General features: G+C 39.5%; 2 protein-coding genes across 3 annotated transcripts; one reads left to right on the top strand and one right to left on the bottom strand.

The window, feature by feature from the left end:
- Positions 1–152: 152 nt before the first annotated feature.
- mxd3 (MAX dimerization protein 3) lies at positions 153–3,441 on the bottom strand. Of its 2 annotated transcripts, XM_032554774.1 has the most exons (6): positions 2,885–3,425; positions 2,094–2,196; positions 1,914–1,943; positions 1,369–1,483; positions 1,094–1,259; positions 153–872 (listed from the first exon to the last, which is right to left on the bottom strand). In XM_032554774.1, the coding sequence occupies exons 1-6, from the start codon at positions 2,952–2,954 to the stop codon at positions 754–756; spliced, it is 603 nt and encodes a 200-aa protein (XP_032410665.1). In that variant the 5' UTR covers positions 2,955–3,425; the 3' UTR covers positions 153–753. The 2 variants fall into 2 exon arrangements, with proteins under 2 accessions (XP_032410665.1, XP_032410666.1); XM_032554775.1 differs by lacking the exon at positions 1,914–1,943 and having other exon boundaries at positions 2,885–3,441.
- Positions 3,442–3,942: 501 nt separating this feature from the next.
- On the top strand, positions 3,943–17,204 carry fam193b (family with sequence similarity 193 member B). The gene is made up of 10 exons (XM_032554773.1): positions 3,943–4,226; positions 7,187–7,465; positions 8,193–8,391; positions 10,663–10,872; positions 11,574–11,985; positions 12,075–12,258; positions 12,359–12,592; positions 13,380–14,436; positions 14,524–14,599; positions 15,531–17,204. The coding sequence occupies exons 1-10, from the start codon at positions 4,065–4,067 to the stop codon at positions 15,625–15,627; spliced, it is 2,910 nt and encodes a 969-aa protein (XP_032410664.1). The 5' UTR covers positions 3,943–4,064; the 3' UTR covers positions 15,628–17,204.
- Positions 17,205–17,208: the final 4 nt, after the last annotated feature.

Genomic DNA, 17,208 nt, shown 5'->3' on the forward strand with positions numbered 1-17,208 from the left:
AACGCTCTCGAGATCCGATCGATCACATAATGCGTCAAAAGTCTTTACTTTAAATAGAGATGTAAATGCGTGCTGATATAAAACCTCAATGTGCAAATGTGACTGAGGTTTTTTTTTTCCTTCCCCCATTTCCTGGTTGTTGATTTTTTCCCCCCCCCATCTCTTGCCCTACCCCACGTCCTTCTGACAAAACAAGTGCAACGGGTGGACGTTATGTGCAACAGAAGAAAAAGAGCTATAAATACATGAAGGGAACTTACGTAGGAGGACAAAAAAAAGGGAAAACAAAACAGAAATAATGTTTTAAGTGCATGATAAATGTGACATTGCTGCAATATAGACTTGGTGCTAAGGAGAAGCAGCGTAGAACGTTAGTTTAAATCTGGTTTAAGGCAGAATTCAGCACAGACATGAAGGAAATTTGTATTAAAGCCCTTATTTAGATAAAAACTGGATTCCTAAATGACAGAAAGGTTAACACCTCATGGCTTTTGGGAACAAAAATACATAATTGCTTTATCAGAGGAATGCTTATTCATGCTGTAACATCCATCCCAGTGCAATTGAATACATTATTAGCCTGAACTTATTTTGAAAGAAGATATCCCTCCCACCCCCCAAAAGAAAGCTGTCCTGTAAAAACAAAAGTGTTTGGTTGTGTACAGTATCCACGTCTTCCCTCATCCTCTGTTGTCTTGTTTTTGGAATGTTTTCTTCCTACCCTCCCTCTGGTTAAACCCTGTGTCATGGTGGTCATAGCCAGGACCTGTCCAAGCTGGAGTAACTGTGGTCTGCGTCCATGTGTGCAATACTCAGCCCGTCAGAGTCCACGCAGTCAAACACGATGCTTTCCACATCCACCTCCACGTCTTCTGTAATGAGGACAGCAGCAAAGATCAAACCCATTAGGAGAGGAAACTCAAGGTGAAAGAGCTGAAAACTGGGGCTGTTTAAAAAAACTCCTGTTATCAGTGTTTTTGGTAAATAAAACAAAGACTTTTTTTTTTTGCATCATTCTAAAAGTTCAAACCAAAAAGAGTAAAAACAAAGTGTGACATAACAGATTTCAGCTGAGAGCCCGTCATGCACCCACCTCTGTCTGAGTCCGACCTCTCAGAGGACATGGTGGACCCCTGGCTGTTGTTCCTCATCCTCTCCGTTCCCCTCTGGAGCTGCTCCAGCCGAACCCGCAGCTCCCTCTGCTCCCAGCGAAGGCGGTCCTTCAGCTGCTCGGCACGCTCGTCCTGTTCCTGCAGCTTCTGAAACGTCGCAGACGAAGGGGAGAGAGACATTTGAGCAAAGCTTCAGATACAAAGAGAGAGGAAGGGAATGTCGTTGGAGAGGTCAGCGTGAGGCTTTCTGGAGTACCTTTATGTGAAGCTGAGCTTGTCTCAGCAGGTTCAGGGTGGTGTTCCTCATGGAGTCGGTAGAGTGAGGAACCTGCTTCTTCAGCTGCTCCAAGCACTGCCTCAGCTGAGCTCGTCTGCAGATTACAACAATCAGCAATGTTACTTTTTCATATCTCGTCACATTACGACCACAACGTTCAAAGGAACCTCGACTGAGTTATGCTATAGTCCCACACAATGTAATTGTGAAGTGGACGAAGATTCATGTGGTTTTCAGTTTCACGTTGCAAATAATGTGAAGTCTGTTATGCATTTGTATACATTCCACTTTACCATGACAACCTTAAGAAGTCAACTCAGGAAAATATGTCTGTATGTGATATGTTTTGCAAAAGCCTCTGAGGTTTTCAGGCATTGCACAGTAAAACTCCATGGATACAATGTGACGAAATGTAGAAAAGTTCAAATTATAAACGAAGGCAATGTACTGTTATATCTCTCAAGACAAAAAACCCCCAGCTTTGACAGTTCTGATGTAATTTGATTTAAAAAAAACGTGAGTACCTGTTTTTCTCCAGCTCATTGTGAACTGTCCTGCAATTAGAATTAAAAACACACTTTCCTTAATGTTATAAATATGCATAGAAAAGGATGAAACAACTTTTATAGGTGAGGTTTATGGTTCCTTGTCATAACTGAGAGACACACGCAAAGTGCCATTGATCTGTTGCATAATGTGCTCACCTTTTACCGCCAGCAGCAGAAATCTTCTTGTTCTTCCGTTTGCTTCTTTTATCCGAGTTACCGGGGCTGAGAGGCGGGGGTGAAGCATATCCATGTTCAGCCTCTGCACGGGGAGGAAGTCCATTACAGGCAAGCGTCAATGTTTATGACGCTGATAAACTTACTGTTACAATGTTATAATGGTGGGTTTCTCATTGTAAATATGTTATAAGTCCTGGGATTCTGATTAAGTATGTATCATGACAGAAATATTACCCTAACCCAAGCTAAAGCGTTCAAGCAAAAATGATGAAAACAATCTGAGGAGTCATCAGCTGAACGTTTATTTATTTATTTTTTTTGGTTTTTGGCGCCATCCATCTATTAGCTATCCGTCACTTTCAAACCGAGACTTTTAGATTTAAAGTAGTCTAACTTACTAAATTAAACTAGCATTGACTCAGTTTGCAGAATGCGCGACAAAACGTAGCTTTCCTGCCCAGTCGGTCTTTTCATTCATCGAGCAGGACTGATGAGCGCCGCCCTGGATTCATTTTCAAACTCGGTGAGATTGGCGCCTTCCAATACAAAGATGCCACCGATATGTAGGTCACTGAGTCAAATGGCACAGATCGGCCGCGGCACCATGTAGCTGGAAAATCATGTGCAATCTTAAACAAATGCAAATAATGTGATTACTGCATTATTAATCCCGAATGTATTAGTAACAGCTTCTCGATGCAGATTGTTTTTTTCCCCTTTTGCAACAATAACTCCTACCCCTAGGCTGACTGTTGACATGAAATACGAACCTCGGCCTTTCCTCTCCACGAACTCGGCTGCCCAAAGGAGAACCTGAATGCTGCAAACATTTCCTTCCATTATTGAGCTGGCAAGAGTAAAACAAGCGGAGGTAAACAAACTACAACGAGGCAAGCATCTACTATGAGCGAAGGACTGTCTGTGCAGGCTACGTCCACAGTTCACAGAGATCCAACAATAGTGCTGCCTTCAAGGACTGGACGTAAATCTCGGAAATTCCACCCTTTCGGCTGCCTTGTCAAAACGCTAATAAAAAATAGTTAGCCCATCACAATCCGGTACTGGATTAATAGACTGCTCTTAATGTGAAAGCAATGACATGGCCCTTCATTTTTTCAAGTGTGCTTAAATTCAAAAATGACAATGTTATGTATATGGCTCTACCATTTCCAAAAGCATTTGGAGGGGTCGTAATGCCTCGTAAAACGTCATGGTCAAGCCAGCCACTCCCCTCCGTGAGAGACGTGTACTCGTTTCTAATTTGCTCAAGCATAATAAAAACGTTTTCACGCGTATTTACGGCAATAATTGTAGTAGTACTGAATTTTTTTTTTAAGTTTCTCACATGCAAAAATCATACAACTTTACATAATTATCGACTATATATATCTGTTTCCTACAACAACAACAACAACAATAATAATAATAATAATAATAATAATAATAATAATAAAATAATAATAATAACTTAAAGCAACATGTTTATGGTTATTTTCCAGTTAAACAAAATCGTAGCTGACACATTCGTTCTTTAATTATATATATTAAATCTGATTTAATAATTTATACATGCTTGTGAGAATTATGCTATTATAATAGATATTAACGATGTGTTCTAATAAAAGAAATTCTCGGAATTAGGGCTGTATTTTCAATTATACTCAAAGAAAAAAAAAAAAGATAATTTTGCCCTTCCTAAACATGGCGATCTCTGGCTTCACCGACTGAACGTTGCAGCAAATTCATTCACCGGTTGGAAGTGAAGCCTTCTTGCCAGTAGTATCTTTAACCTCTGAACCCCCGAGTGTGCCAGTCCTCCGCCATATTGACTGTTGTCTTGACTGGAGGAGATAGAGAACATTTTGAGGTCCGAGAAGAAACGAAAGTGTGCTCGTAGAAACATTGAAACTGGTGCAAACTTGGCCAAAGCGTCCCGCAAACACCACAGTAATGGCGAGGAAGAAAAGCAAGCAACAAGGGGTCGGCCAGAAGGAGCTTGTGCCTGGACAGCAGCCCGCACCGAAGAGCTCTGTCTCTCCCGGCGATGCAGCTGGCGGTGGCGGCGGAGGAGATGCTGGGTTGGATAGGCTGGCCAGCACCAGGGCGAACCAGGTAGCTAAAGAAGCAACCCATCTGTAAAGACTGCTCGGCCTATGTTCCTTCTCCACTCTGCTAATCCAAACAGAACCGTGCTGTTCTTCTTTAAAAAAAAAAAAAATTAATTAACGAAAACCGCTGAGGTAAAATCAAATGCATTCGCTCCGTACTTGAAAGCTATTTCACACTTGATGTACTTGTCGTGGATGTGGAGCTTGATCGCGTTGGATGTGCAGGTCAACACATAAACTGGATTGAGGGAGGAGAATCCGGGAGCTTTGCAGCCCATCTCTTGTGTCGGACAGGTGACATTGTACCTCGGACAGGTCGTCCCGTTTCCAGCCTTTAGAACTCTTCATCCGCCCAGCTAGCGTTAGCCTCAAGGCTAGTCAGTGTGCTGCAAACGTGCTTCATCCCTATGTGCAGGAGCGCTCTGCAAGCACAAGCTAACAGCTTAGCAGCCCACCGGGCTACAGGAGAGAATGGGTTAAAAATTATTATGCCAAATCTCATTAGGATTTTTCTTTTTTTTTTTTCGTCGTGTCTTGTTTTTTATTATCTGTTTGGGAGGTGAAAACTTTAACTGTAAACGCATCATTTTGTTATGTCTTAATGAGACCGTCATTTGCACTGAGCATGTAAAACGATGTCAAAACTACACGATATGACTCAAATTTATCATGGTTTCTTTTTTAATTAAATTATAAAATATAACTCCGGCTGATGCGAATTTTGCTGAGTCTGGGTCAGTTACACTCAAAATTTCGAACAAGCTTTAAAACTATAGTATTTATTTATAATCAGTTTTCCCTTTTTACTACTATAATAAGAAATAATAACAATAAAACGGAACATGTTTAACTTTATGTGACTCTTTTAAACAATAGCATGTAGTTTTGTTTATTTTTTTCTTACAAATAAATCCATAAACATATATTGTGGCATGGATGTAACTTATGTCTAGCTATATATGATTTATAATCATGTGATTCAGTGTTATACATACACAGAATTGGAGTTGACTTCTGTTGACATTTGTTAGTTTATTGATACCCCACGATTATGGTCATCAATGTCTCTACTTTTCTTTTTTTTACTGAGTCAGTGAGTGGAATCGGAGAAATCTAATGCTCCAAAAATGTAACCAATCTAAAATACTTCTTATGCCATGAAGCTCCACATAGACAGTTCAAAACAAACCGAACATTACATCTCCTTACTGACTATTCTGGTTTCTGTTGGTCAAATTCATGTTTAGTGGTGTAGTTTTAAAACCTTTTTGATAATCTAAACAGATTTTCGAAAAACCGTAACATTATTCTTAAACTTGATGAATCTGCAGAGTGTTTATAGAAGGTTTCTGAAAGATTTTAAAAAGTCAAAAAGATCATTTTTAAGTTTTAGGTTCTGGAAAGTGCACATATGTCCAGTTAATTCCTAACTGTGTATTCTTTATTAAGTGCTGTTTTTTGTTGGGTTAATTTGTTCTGTGGTTAGTAGCTCTAGCAGAGGATTTAGTTATTACTTGTGAAATTGTGTTTCATCTCCCGTGACTAAACTATGACTCCCATGTTGCAGGGAAGCAATAAACTCAGCTGAAAAATAATGATTACATAATGTACAGCGTACTGTAGGTCCGGAAGGTAAGATACCCTAGCTGTAAACAATTTACGTTGTACTAATTGTCCACTCACTTTGTACTCAGAATTTGTATTTTCCAAGTTCTGAGTCAGGAAACAACCAGAATGCTCCCTAAAGTCAATCTTTGGACCAGAGAAGCTGGAGCTGATGAAGAAACTCTGAGCTTAATATCTTATATACCTGCATGCACACAGAATGTAGTAACAGTTGCCCATATTAACCATTTATTAGCACTTCATTAATTCAGGGCAACACAGTAAAATATCTATTTGCGAATATGTTCCTTTCGTGTTTGAATACAGGAAGTTGAAAGAAATAGGCTCGTTGTTGTTGGTGCCAAAAGAAAAGGCAAATCCCTCAGTTTTCCCTCTTGCAACCAGAACCCTCTAACTCAGGTGTGACTCCCTGCTCTGAAATCTGAGACTACTTGAACGCAGATATAACTCGTTGTAATCAACTAAGAAAAACTCTATATTAACTGGTAAGTGTTATTTTTTTCACATAATTCTTAGATTTAAATCATAATGACATCAGAAAGGTTCCTAATGATGTTCCATTTATCCTTTTGAAACACGAAGAAACATTTTATTACTTTTCTAATAAAGCACTCAGTTGTGTTTCTGGTTTTTTTAAAATTTTTTATCTTCCTTCCAATAATTTTAAATAAAAAAAAAAAAAGACTTTGCTCCTTACCAGTATAACTCTTTGCATTATTTAAAATTGCTGGCCAGTGCAGAATATAAAGCCCTACACACTCCAGAGCCCCTGAAGTCTGTCTTGTGATACTAAGCAATATGATTTCAAATTAACTTGTCAAGTGTGTGACACTATAGGGCCATTATTAAACACAATGTTCATTTACACTTAGTAATAAGCCAGTAATGGCACTTAAAATTGACATTTTGTAGCTGCCTTTAGATTGTGGTTCAAATCTTTGAGGTGTTTTAAAGCAAACTGAGTTTTGTGCAGACATTGCAAGAAATATCTGTCTTATTATTATTTATATCTGCCTTTAAAAGAGCAAAATGGTGATATCACAATATGAAGGAAAAAGAAAAATGGTGGCTGTCTGTTCATTGAGTACTATGGGTCTCAAAGAGAAGAATAAATAAGAGGGAAGTATTCAAGTGATAAAACAAACAAAGACTCAGTAGTAGTTCTTAGGCCAAGTAAAAAGCAAGCAACTCTTCTGACGCTTAGAAGTTTTCTATTTATATTCACCCGGCTTCAAATTGGTTCAAGCTTATTATGGCGCCACATGAAATCAGGCTTCAATTCCACAGTTCATTCGATCTTAAACAGTAATCACATTCTTTCTCTCTGTATCTACCTAGCCCATGCACACCTGCTGCCTGCTGTGCCATCGAGAATTCAAGGACTGGGGAGCGGCTTCTGTCAACGGGCTTCCCGCCGGCCACGGGACGAAGTTGGCCGACGCGGTGCCTGCACTTTCCCAGGCCTTATTGCGGGAGGCGCCGGGTCGAAAACTGGCCGACGCGGTGCCCTCGCTGTCCCAGTCCCTGCTGGGAGAGGTCCCTCTGTGGATCTGTCAGAGCTGCTGCAAGAGTGTGGAGGAGGAGGAGAGAAGGAGCACGCAGGAGCAGCCCTCATCGGTACATTAAACAAAAAAAATTAAACGGTTTGGCTCAGGCGAAGTTTTACTCTACTCCTGCTTTCTTATATTTGGATAATGTGTTTGATTGTTTTGATTACTAAGTTTTGATTACTAATGTGTTCTGGGAGAACCTGTTTTTGATTTGCTTCATATGGGGATGCAGGATCTGAAAAATCTGATTTGACTTTTTTTCCCCTAATTGTTGAATGCATTAAAACTAAGAACTCCCATCTTTCTTTGGTCCATAATGCATCATCCAACAGCATGCACTTAAATGTCCTTTTTTAAGCTAACTAATTGATGCGTAGTTGGGCATAATCGAGTATTTTCTTTTAGTTTTCCACTGAATGCAAAACAACATCTAACATGGAACCTGCAACACATTTTTTCTATTTTATTTGTCCTGAGAAAAATAAAAGTGGAATTGCTCAAACTCATAATTAGCTGCTCAGACCTTAAATAAAAACAGATAGTGGTATGTCAGAAAAAGGTGTAATGTCTGCACTTCCAGTTCAAATTGTAAATGTGTTAAACGTTAGAAAAAACAAGAAGCGGTCTTTTTACCGTTTGTTTTTCTCATTAAAATAGTTTAACGCATTTCTAAGCTGTTTGACCTTTATCTCACTCTCCTGTCGGGTTCTTTTACTGCCAAGATTTAAGTCAATAAAAGAAGTCCAGATGAGTAACTAATTGGTGTTTTGTTTTGTTTGTTTCTTTCAAACTAGGTACCATTGTCACACTCTTCCTCCTGTAAGTCCCAAAGCTGTGGGAACGGTTACCCGGAGCAAAGTACTGTAGACTGGGACCCGAGTTCCTTCCTGTCGGCCCACAAACTGTCAGGTCTCTGGAACTCGGCCCACTCCAACGGAGGCGAGCACTGCAACCACAACACTTCTTCGCACTCACAAGGTCTGTCATCACAAGGTAAGGAACAAAGGCATCAATGACACACACACACGGTGATGGCTGAAGGTTTCTCCAGGCTTAAGATCCAGATGTTGAGTTGATGTTGTTGTTCAGAAGAAACTGAATGGAATTTTATTGGCTGGCATCTTTGCTCTGCTATACCTAAAGAAGGATAAAATAAAGTTTTGGCTCAGAATTATTGCAGGTAAAATGATGTTTGCAGAAAGGAGGTTGGCTAAACCAAAAAGTGAATCTAAATTAAAGCTTTTGTTCATAACTACAAAGTTACTGTGTGTGTAGGCTGGTGTTTAGTCTGAGTTATTAAATAAGTTTGTGTATTAAATAAGTACACAAATGCGTTTGCATTTGTGTCTAAACCAGTGGTTCTTAACCTGGGTTCGATCGAACCCCAGGGGTTCAATGAGTCGGTCTCAGGGGTTCGGCGGAGCCTCTGCCGCTGAGGCAAAGACACACTTGTGTAAAGTCGTGATGACACGCCCCGGTTGGCCATCGCTTGCTGCAGAGGATCATGTTACATTGCTCGGCCAATCAGTGCTGCGGGAAATTTAGTGCACACAGTATCAGCGGCTGTCGTAGTTGTATGTCGCGTGGTTTCTTTCTTAATATTTTAATCCATACTAAATATGTCGAGCAAAAAAAGAAGAAAATGAACAGACTTTGCTCTGAAGACGCACTTGCCAAGGTGAAGCCACGCCTCTCTGAACTGGTCTCCCAAAAACAACAGCAGAAGTCACACTGATTTGCAGGTATGTCATTTGTGCAATACTTTATTCTGGCCCCAAAAAAAGTATTTTGTGGATTCAAAATGACAAAAAACAAATTTAATTTAAAATAAGAAAAAAATTTTAATTCTGTGAAAAAATCCAAATTTATTTTTAATTAGTAAAATAGTAAAAAAAATATTTTTGGGGGCTGAAATTCTTTTATGGGGCCGAAATATTTTTTGGGGGCCAGAATAAAGTCATACTGCAACTTGCTGTGAGTTCATGGTTTTGTTCTTTGAGCAAGGTGACGTTCATGCATTGCTCATTTTGTGCACCAGCAAAAAAACATATACCTATGTCTTGAATTTGGAAAAAAAACAATTTTTATTTATCACTAAAGAAGGGTTCGGTGAATGCGCATATGAAACTGATGGGTTCGGTACCTCAAAAAAGGTTAAGAACCACTGGTCTTAACCAACTCTTCAATTTTAGCCCCAAAATGAACCCATGTTTCTTCACTTGCAAAGTTGTTAGACCTTTGAAGCTGTGCTCAAACAGCTGTTTTTTGTCAGGGACCTGTCTTGGTTTTTGAATTTTACGAGTTTTGTTAAAAGTAGGCAGCAAAAAGATGTTTCCACTTCGACAGTCTTAAAAAGCCACAAAACACTTTGACCAATAAAGAGTAGAGCAGGTAGTTTCCTAAAATGTAAACATTAGTGTTGAATAGAACAAATTAGAAATATAATCAATGGAAGAAAAAAAAGACTAGAAATTAAAAAAAAAACATGAATGTAATTGTTGTTTTTTTTATATTCAATTCAATTAGATTTCATGTCAACTGCATGCTTTGCAGTTGATCCTTGTTTTCAAACAATGCAATCAGGTTTAGTTTATTATTCAGATTGGTTAAAAATAGTTCTACTTAAGGCTTCATTGAGACTTCATTGTAGAGTTTACCTTAAATACACCAGAGTTCCTGTAGCTCTGATCTGGAAAGAAAATTTGAATTGGTAATGTAAGATTGAGGCTTAAACTTGGAAAGTGAAAGTAGTCAAATGATGCTTGCATGCATCATGAAGTCGCCTGTCATTCTTGAAAGGTTTAATTGTTTAGTGAATAAGAAGCAAAGGGTGCAGAGCACTGACACATCAATGGAACAACATAAATAAGAAAGGAACAAGACATGTCAACGTCTAATGGTCTGAAGTGTCTTTCTACATCAGTTATAAGTAGGTCAACACTTTAAAATGTAATTCAAAGAAATTTACCAGCTGGACCGAAAAGTGTCAAAAAATACTTGTCAGGTTGTTTTTTAGTAGGAGCAATAAAAATTAGTTATAATTGGATAGTTAAATGTCCCCTCAAAGAAAAGAGACAATTTCACAAAACAAACTCTAATCCTGAATGACTTCTACATGCTTCTTTCTGATATTGATGGTTCAATTACACCAAAAGGTCTGATGCTTATTCCTGTTTCTATGTGTTGATCGGTGTGAACTATGAAAATAAACAGCTATTAAGCCCTCTGTTATCTGAGATATTTTAGACATGTTTCTATTCACAGGGCTAACAGCCTGTCACGAAAAACGGGGGCTTCACGAAGCACCTGGAAAATCGGCAAAAACCTCAAGTCCTAAAGTCTGTCCCTACAGTCACCCGTCATCCCAGAATTCCAGTGGATCCTCTGCTGGGAACTCCCAGTCTACCTCAGCAGACCTCTGTAAGACCACACCCAAGCACTTCAAGACCATGTGTCGTCGACCAACGCCACCAGGTATTTCGTTTTGTTTAGTTTGGGTCAGTAGTCTTATTAAAAGTAGTAACGTACCGATGAAATATTTTGTTGCCAGTTTTCAATTTCTGACTTTATTCATGCACAGGGTAATTAAAAGGGCTTTAAAGAAAAATCTCTTGGTGTTTTCTAGAACGAAAGCAATCAAAATGTACAGTTGCTTACTATCCTGATCAAATAAGACTGCTAACTGGTAGTAGCATGTAAAGTTTTTTTCTTTATCTTAAATAAACAACTGCTGATCAGGTACAACCTTTTGGTAAAATAAATTTAAAAAGCTGTATTTGTCTTAGGAACAAATATGATGGAAAGTTTAATTTTATCCAACTGAATATTTTACTTTATGCCACTAATTAAGTTATGTTTTGTTCTTTGTATCCCAAAAAGATTTACTTAGTCATTTTCATGTGATTAAAAAATTACAAAGTAAAATATTCTAAAGTATTTTTTATTAAAAAAAAAACAGAGTTTAATTTACCACTATCTTAAGCAAATGTAATTCTATTATTATTTTGACTTCCCAAGTTACATATGACATGCAAAAACATATCCATTGTAGCGACATAAAATGTCCCAGAGATGTAATTTTTTTGAAGCCCATACAGGAATTGCTCATTTCTAATTCCTGCTGTCAATCCTTGTATATGCCCTAGAGCTCATTTTTAATGTGTGTTTTTGTCCAGGGGAAGCCTTTCATCCCAGTGACCACCATCAACATGCAGACTTGTCGGTACCGCCCAACAGTCCCACCGGTCTCTCCTCCCAGCATTCCTCTCTCCTGCCCCCAAAGCCAAACTCCGGACAGCACGGCCACGTCACCTCGTCCTGCGGCACTGGCGTGGCAGCCCAGACTTCTTTCTCCCCACTGGTACCAAACCTCCACAACACCACAGCCAAACTCAACTCCCCAAGTCCAGACAGCCCAACATCGGTTCATAAACCCAGTTCATGCAAAAACTCCCACATTCCTGCGGTAAACACACAACACGGCAAACTAGGAACGTCTCTAATGGGCTGTAACCACTCTTGTAACGGACACAACCCGGGAACTGTGGCCGCTTCAAATGTAGGGCATCTGACGGCTGGAGCCTGCAGGTTAGAACTGGTGTCTCTATTTTTGTGAAATTAGAGAATTTATGTAGTTATTGAAAGTAACAAACAATTTATGTGGGGGTCTTTTGCAGGGATCAGGCATGTAAAGGGCACAAAGTGACAAATGGGACATTGTGCCACCCATTGTCTGAGCTGGAAGAAGGTGAGGATGAAGACAGCAGCTCTGAGAGGAGCTCCTGTGCCTCCTCTTCAACCAATCAAAAGGACGGGAAATACTGTGACTGCTGCTACTGCGAGTTCTTTGGACACAATGCGGTAGATTTGTTTTTTCTTCCTTTGAGATAGAAAGCAAGAAATGGGAAGCATTTGCTCTGCCAAACATGCGTCATATTTAAACATGTTTAACATCTTACAGCCTCCAGCTGCACCAACCAGCAGAAACTACGCTGAGATCCGTGAGAAGCTTCGCTCACGTCTAACGCGACGTAAAGAGGAGCTGCCTCAGCGTCAGGATGCAGAGCTGACCGCAGTCAGTGCCATTGACAACAGGGACGTTGACGAGCTGCTGGACTTCATAAACAGCTCGGAGCCTAAACCAGTCAACAGTGCCAAGGCTGCCAAGAGGGCTCGACACAAACAAAAGAAAAAGGTGTGTTGACCTCTGAAAAAGTTGCTAAACAAATAATTTTACTTAACTGTGAATTTTAAACAAAACAAATACTGTAGATATGATTTTTTTTAAAGCTTAAAGCTCAAATCTTTGTCCGGCAATAAAAGGTCAAGTCTATTATGAGCATATTTGTAACTTCAGATTTAATTTTGTCATAAAAAATTGATAAACCGTGATTTGGGACAGTTCTGGCCTTAAGATTATAAAATTGAACTTCAAGGACATTTTAACGAGCTTCAACCATGCTTGACTTCTGGTACAGTGATCCTAGTACTGTTAATACTTAAGTTGACTCCGCCAAACATACTTCTTGTGATCTTGGCCAAAAAAGATAAACATTGTGCTCAATATAGTTTTGCCTGCAAAATGTATTTGAGCTTGAAGGTGTCTGCTTGGGAGCAGATGCTTCTTTTTGGACAAGTCGTTTCCAACCTATGTTGATGTTTAACTGGACGTGTGCACTGGTGAACCAGCACCTTCAAACCTGTGATAAAATGAAATCACATTGGCTCTTGTATTGTTCTTGAACATCATAACTAAAATAGTTTTAACCTGCAATAAATTCAAACTTGTGCATCTCAATTTTGTTTTCAAATTGCAATGTTGTTTAATGTTGCTACCGCAATATTAAACAATTCCAATAAATAATCAAAAAACCAGGATCAATATGACATGAGTGCATACAAACATCTCTAAGGAAGTTCTAAATTGTGTGTATGTGTTTGTACTTAAGTTTGCTCCTGAATTTGTTCCTCTTATGATGCAGGAAAAAGCTCAGCAGGTTAACACGGGTTCTGCTGGCAGTGAACCCCAGTCCGGTGTGCCTGAGGAGCCCGTAGACGAGCCCATCCCTGATGGCCCTGAAACCAGTCGGCTGCTTGACTGGCCTCAGCTGGAACTTGAGCGAGTCAACAGTTTTCTCACAAGTCGACTAGAAGAGATCAAGAACACCATCAAAGACTCGATTCGGGCCTCGTTCAGCATGTACGACCTCAATCTGGACGTCAATGACTTTCCCAAGAAGGCGGCTACATTGGAGGGAAACCACCTGCTGTCCCATCTCAACGGTTCCTCTGACTTGCAGCAGATAGACCTGGACCTTTCTCCTCTCTCGCTGGGAAGCTTTAAGAGCCACCTGGACCTGGTTAATGGATGGGAGGACACAAATATGTCCTCTTCTCCCAACGCTGCTGCCAACACCCCATCAGGTGTCAGTGCTGCTTCAAAGGACACCCAGCGGTTGCACACTACAAGCAGTCTCTCAAAGCTCGCTATAGTTCGCTCCCCAGAAAGATGCACTTCTGCTGGATCTGACAGTTTGCCACAGGTGCCAGCCCAAGCGACGGCAAAATCAAAGGAGGATGCTCCTGATCCCAAGAGCACTGGAAACGTCGGCGCAAAGTCGAAGAAGAATAAAAAGCAGCAGCTAAAACAGGAGCAGTCAGTATTGGAGCAAAACTCTATCAAACCAACCAAAGCTGCCTCTGGGAACGAAGCACAGAAAACCAATGAGTCTAAAGACACGGCATCTCACGGCTCAAAGGCTGGGAGCAAACAGCCTCAGCAGCCAGCAGACAACCAGAGGAACGGGCCTAAGAAAACGGAGGAGGGGAGGCCGTCCAAACATGTGTCAAATGGAGCAAACGGCCTTGTGGGTGCACCAAGGGGGAAAACTGACATGGAGACCCGAGGAGGTCGATCTGAGCAGGAATCAGAGAGCAAAGCTCCCACCTCCATTCCTCCAAATGGGCCTCCACTGCAACAACCCAAGGGGAAAAATAAGAAGAACAAGAATAAGGGAGAAAAGTCCAACAGTGCTATTGGTACGGGGGCAACAGCTTTGTATTTACCACATTATGCTGAATTTGAGTCATCCCATCTAATGTTGCATCTTTATGTCACTTCTTCAGATGATGTATTTCTCCCTAAAGATGTGGATCCCACAGAAATGGATGAGATTGATCGGGAAGTTGAATACTTTAAAAGGTAATCACAATACAGCTGTGATTTAGTTGAAACCATATATGCACTAATCAGAATTTTGAGCTCAGATTCCGATCTTAGTTTTTTATAAAGCTTTAAAAAAGCTTTTAATTAAATGGAGCTGCCGATGCTAATTCTTGCCATTTGTCATTTTATTCTTTATGAAAAAAACAGCATGATAAATGGACAGTATTGAAGATAGTTTTTCTTCCTGACTGAATGTAGTGTGAAGTGCTTTGGAGTCCTCTGGACTAGCTAAATCACTAGACAAGTACAGGCCATTTACTATTCTATATTAGCAATTGGCAGATTTAGCAGAAATAAATAAAAAAAATTGGAAAGGGGTTGTAAACCTTTAACTCTGAGATTTCTAAAAGGTTGTCTTATTTTCGAATCAATAGTGGTATGTTGAACAAAAGGTAAATGAATAAAACCCAACATGTCTGTTTTACTATGTTGAGCCTTCCTGTTATCTATTTAAAGAGTAGCTTTTCACACAGGGACGTATAGTTTTTGGATCTTTTTTCTCCCTTAATAATTAACTACTTCATTTAATGTTCTGAAACACTGAAGTGTGACAAACATGCAAAAACAGGAAATCATGATGGAGACAAACACTTTTTCACACCACTGTACATTTCTGTGATTTTCTAACTTCATTTTGAAGAACTCAGTGGTTCTGGTAAAAGTTACATTTGAGTCTTTTTCAGTCAGTAAGCAATTCCACATGGAAAAGTACTGTTTGGGTGAACTGGTAGCTCTTAAGTTATCAGAAAAAGATCCCGGTTTTGATCCATCTAGTAACCCATAGAGGCTGTTCGAGTTGAACATCTGCTGATTTCCCTGTTCACATCTGTCAGTGTTAGCCTTATTTGCATCACTAATCCAGTTTTTTGTTTTTCACTTCTTGTTTTTTTATCTTTGCTTCTCATAGGTTCTGTCTTGACTCAGCAAAGCAAACTCGCCAGAAAGTAGCAGTGAACTGGTCCAACTTCAGCCTCAAAAAGGTTCCCTCCAATGCAGCTCAATAACTTGGATGAAATTCAGAGGGGGAGAAAAAAGTTCTTCACATCACAAACTCTCTCAACAGAGCCCGGTTTGGCCTGAGCCCTTCTCTCATTCCCAGTTTTCTTCTCCTGATAAAGCCAAGGGACCCTGGTTTCAAAATCTTGCTCTTCACTAAAAAGACTGAAAAGCGACTCGTGGCCGTTAAGCCACTTGGCGTTCTCAAGGCCAACTCTACCCTTTTGCTATGAATGCAACGTGAACTGGATGAGTGATGCAGAACCGGAGAAAAGTCTGTTGATTCAACTGCATCCATGTGCTTACATATGTAGTATGTAAACAATTACATGAAATAAATGGTTTTATCACAAATCTGCGAAAGTTTAACGTTGTTAAACTGATGAATTACAATGAAGTCAAATGGAATTGGTGCTTATCATCCATCACAACCTGCAGTCTAATCCAAATATGCTAATAATGTACAGAATGGAGCACAATATAATATTTTGAACTAATATTAAGAAAACACAGCTACCATCCTAAGTTACAGATATAACAGGATGTGCCGCTTTTAGTCTCAAAGAGACTGAAGTCAGTCCTGGCACTGAATTGGATACTTGTTCCTACACTTGATTAAGATCAACAATCTACCTTTCACTTGACCTACCTGCTAGACTTTATTGTTATGAAATTGAAAAAAATAATACAGCATGTTTTTTTAAAACAATAGATATGAGAGCAACACTAATAATATTCATGTTGTCACTTATTAAATTGAGTTTTTTTTTTACATTTGGCCAATGGGATGCATGATAAATGTGATTTCTATCAGCCCCCCACCCCTGCAGATGCATCCCTGTGCATGATGAAAAGGAACTAAACTCTTTGCTCCTATCTTGTATTGGAAAATTGTGTTGCTTCAGTGTCGGTCCCTCTTTGGTGTTAGTTATGAAGAACTACGAAATCCAATACACTCTGAGACTATGTGTTGAAGAAACCCCTTTGCCATGAAGTGCTTATTCTCTAAACTGCTATTTCATTCCCTGCTTGGCAGCGCACTGTGCAATGTTCACTCCAACATTGGAAACGCATTGTATGTTGCAGTTAATTTAAATGCTTGTACATACTGAGTGAATATTTTTGGCCCCTTCGAGTCTTTTTCTTACCTTCCTGAGGGTTGTTTGTGTATATGTGTGAGCTCCATTTTTCATTCATTATGCTCTGACCTGTACTGTTAACTTGATGCCCTCCTCCCAAGTGTTTTCTTGGCAAAAATAATAGAAACAGACCTTTAGGACACAAGCCTTTGGCTTCACACCAGTATCAATGTTTTTGCCTGATGGCTTTCATGAAGATGGATGATTTTTTTAATTATTATTTTAAATCTGTGCTGAAATTCTGTTTTTAATGTAACATCTCTGATGCTTTCCAGGTTATACTCAACTAGAAAAGATTACCTTAATGTCTCGAATGTAGATTTATACTATACCAATAACAGCCAAGTGTATGTTGGCTTGTTTCTTTTTTTAATTCACTTTTGATACTGTGAAAAAAAAAATCTTTCGTTCGGAAAGATTAAAACAATACAGTTTTGACAAAATCAGGTG

This window comes from Xiphophorus hellerii, chromosome 23 (genome assembly GCF_003331165.1).
Source record: "Xiphophorus hellerii strain 12219 chromosome 23, Xiphophorus_hellerii-4.1, whole genome shotgun sequence".
In the NCBI taxonomy this organism is placed as follows: domain Eukaryota; kingdom Metazoa; phylum Chordata; class Actinopteri; order Cyprinodontiformes; family Poeciliidae; genus Xiphophorus; species Xiphophorus hellerii.

Coding starts and splice junctions, on each gene's coding strand:
- mxd3 (XM_032554774.1), bottom strand. CDS start 2,954: ATGGAAGGAAATGTTTGCAGCATTCAGGTTCTCCTTTGGGCAGCCGAG. Junction 2,197..2,884: donor CGTGGAGAGGAAAGGCCGAG/GTTCGTATTTCA, acceptor CTCCCCGTGCAG/AGGCTGAACATGGATATGCT. Junction 1,260..1,368: donor AAGCTCAGCTTCACATAAAG/GTACTCCAGAAA, acceptor GCGACGTTTCAG/AAGCTGCAGGAACAGGACGA.
- fam193b (XM_032554773.1), top strand. CDS start 4,065: ATGGCGAGGAAGAAAAGCAAGCAACAAGGGGTCGGCCAGAAGGAGCTT. Junction 11,986..12,074: donor CTGACGGCTGGAGCCTGCAG/GTTAGAACTGGT, acceptor GGTCTTTTGCAG/GGATCAGGCATGTAAAGGGC. Junction 14,600..15,530: donor GAAGTTGAATACTTTAAAAG/GTAATCACAATA, acceptor TGCTTCTCATAG/GTTCTGTCTTGACTCAGCAA.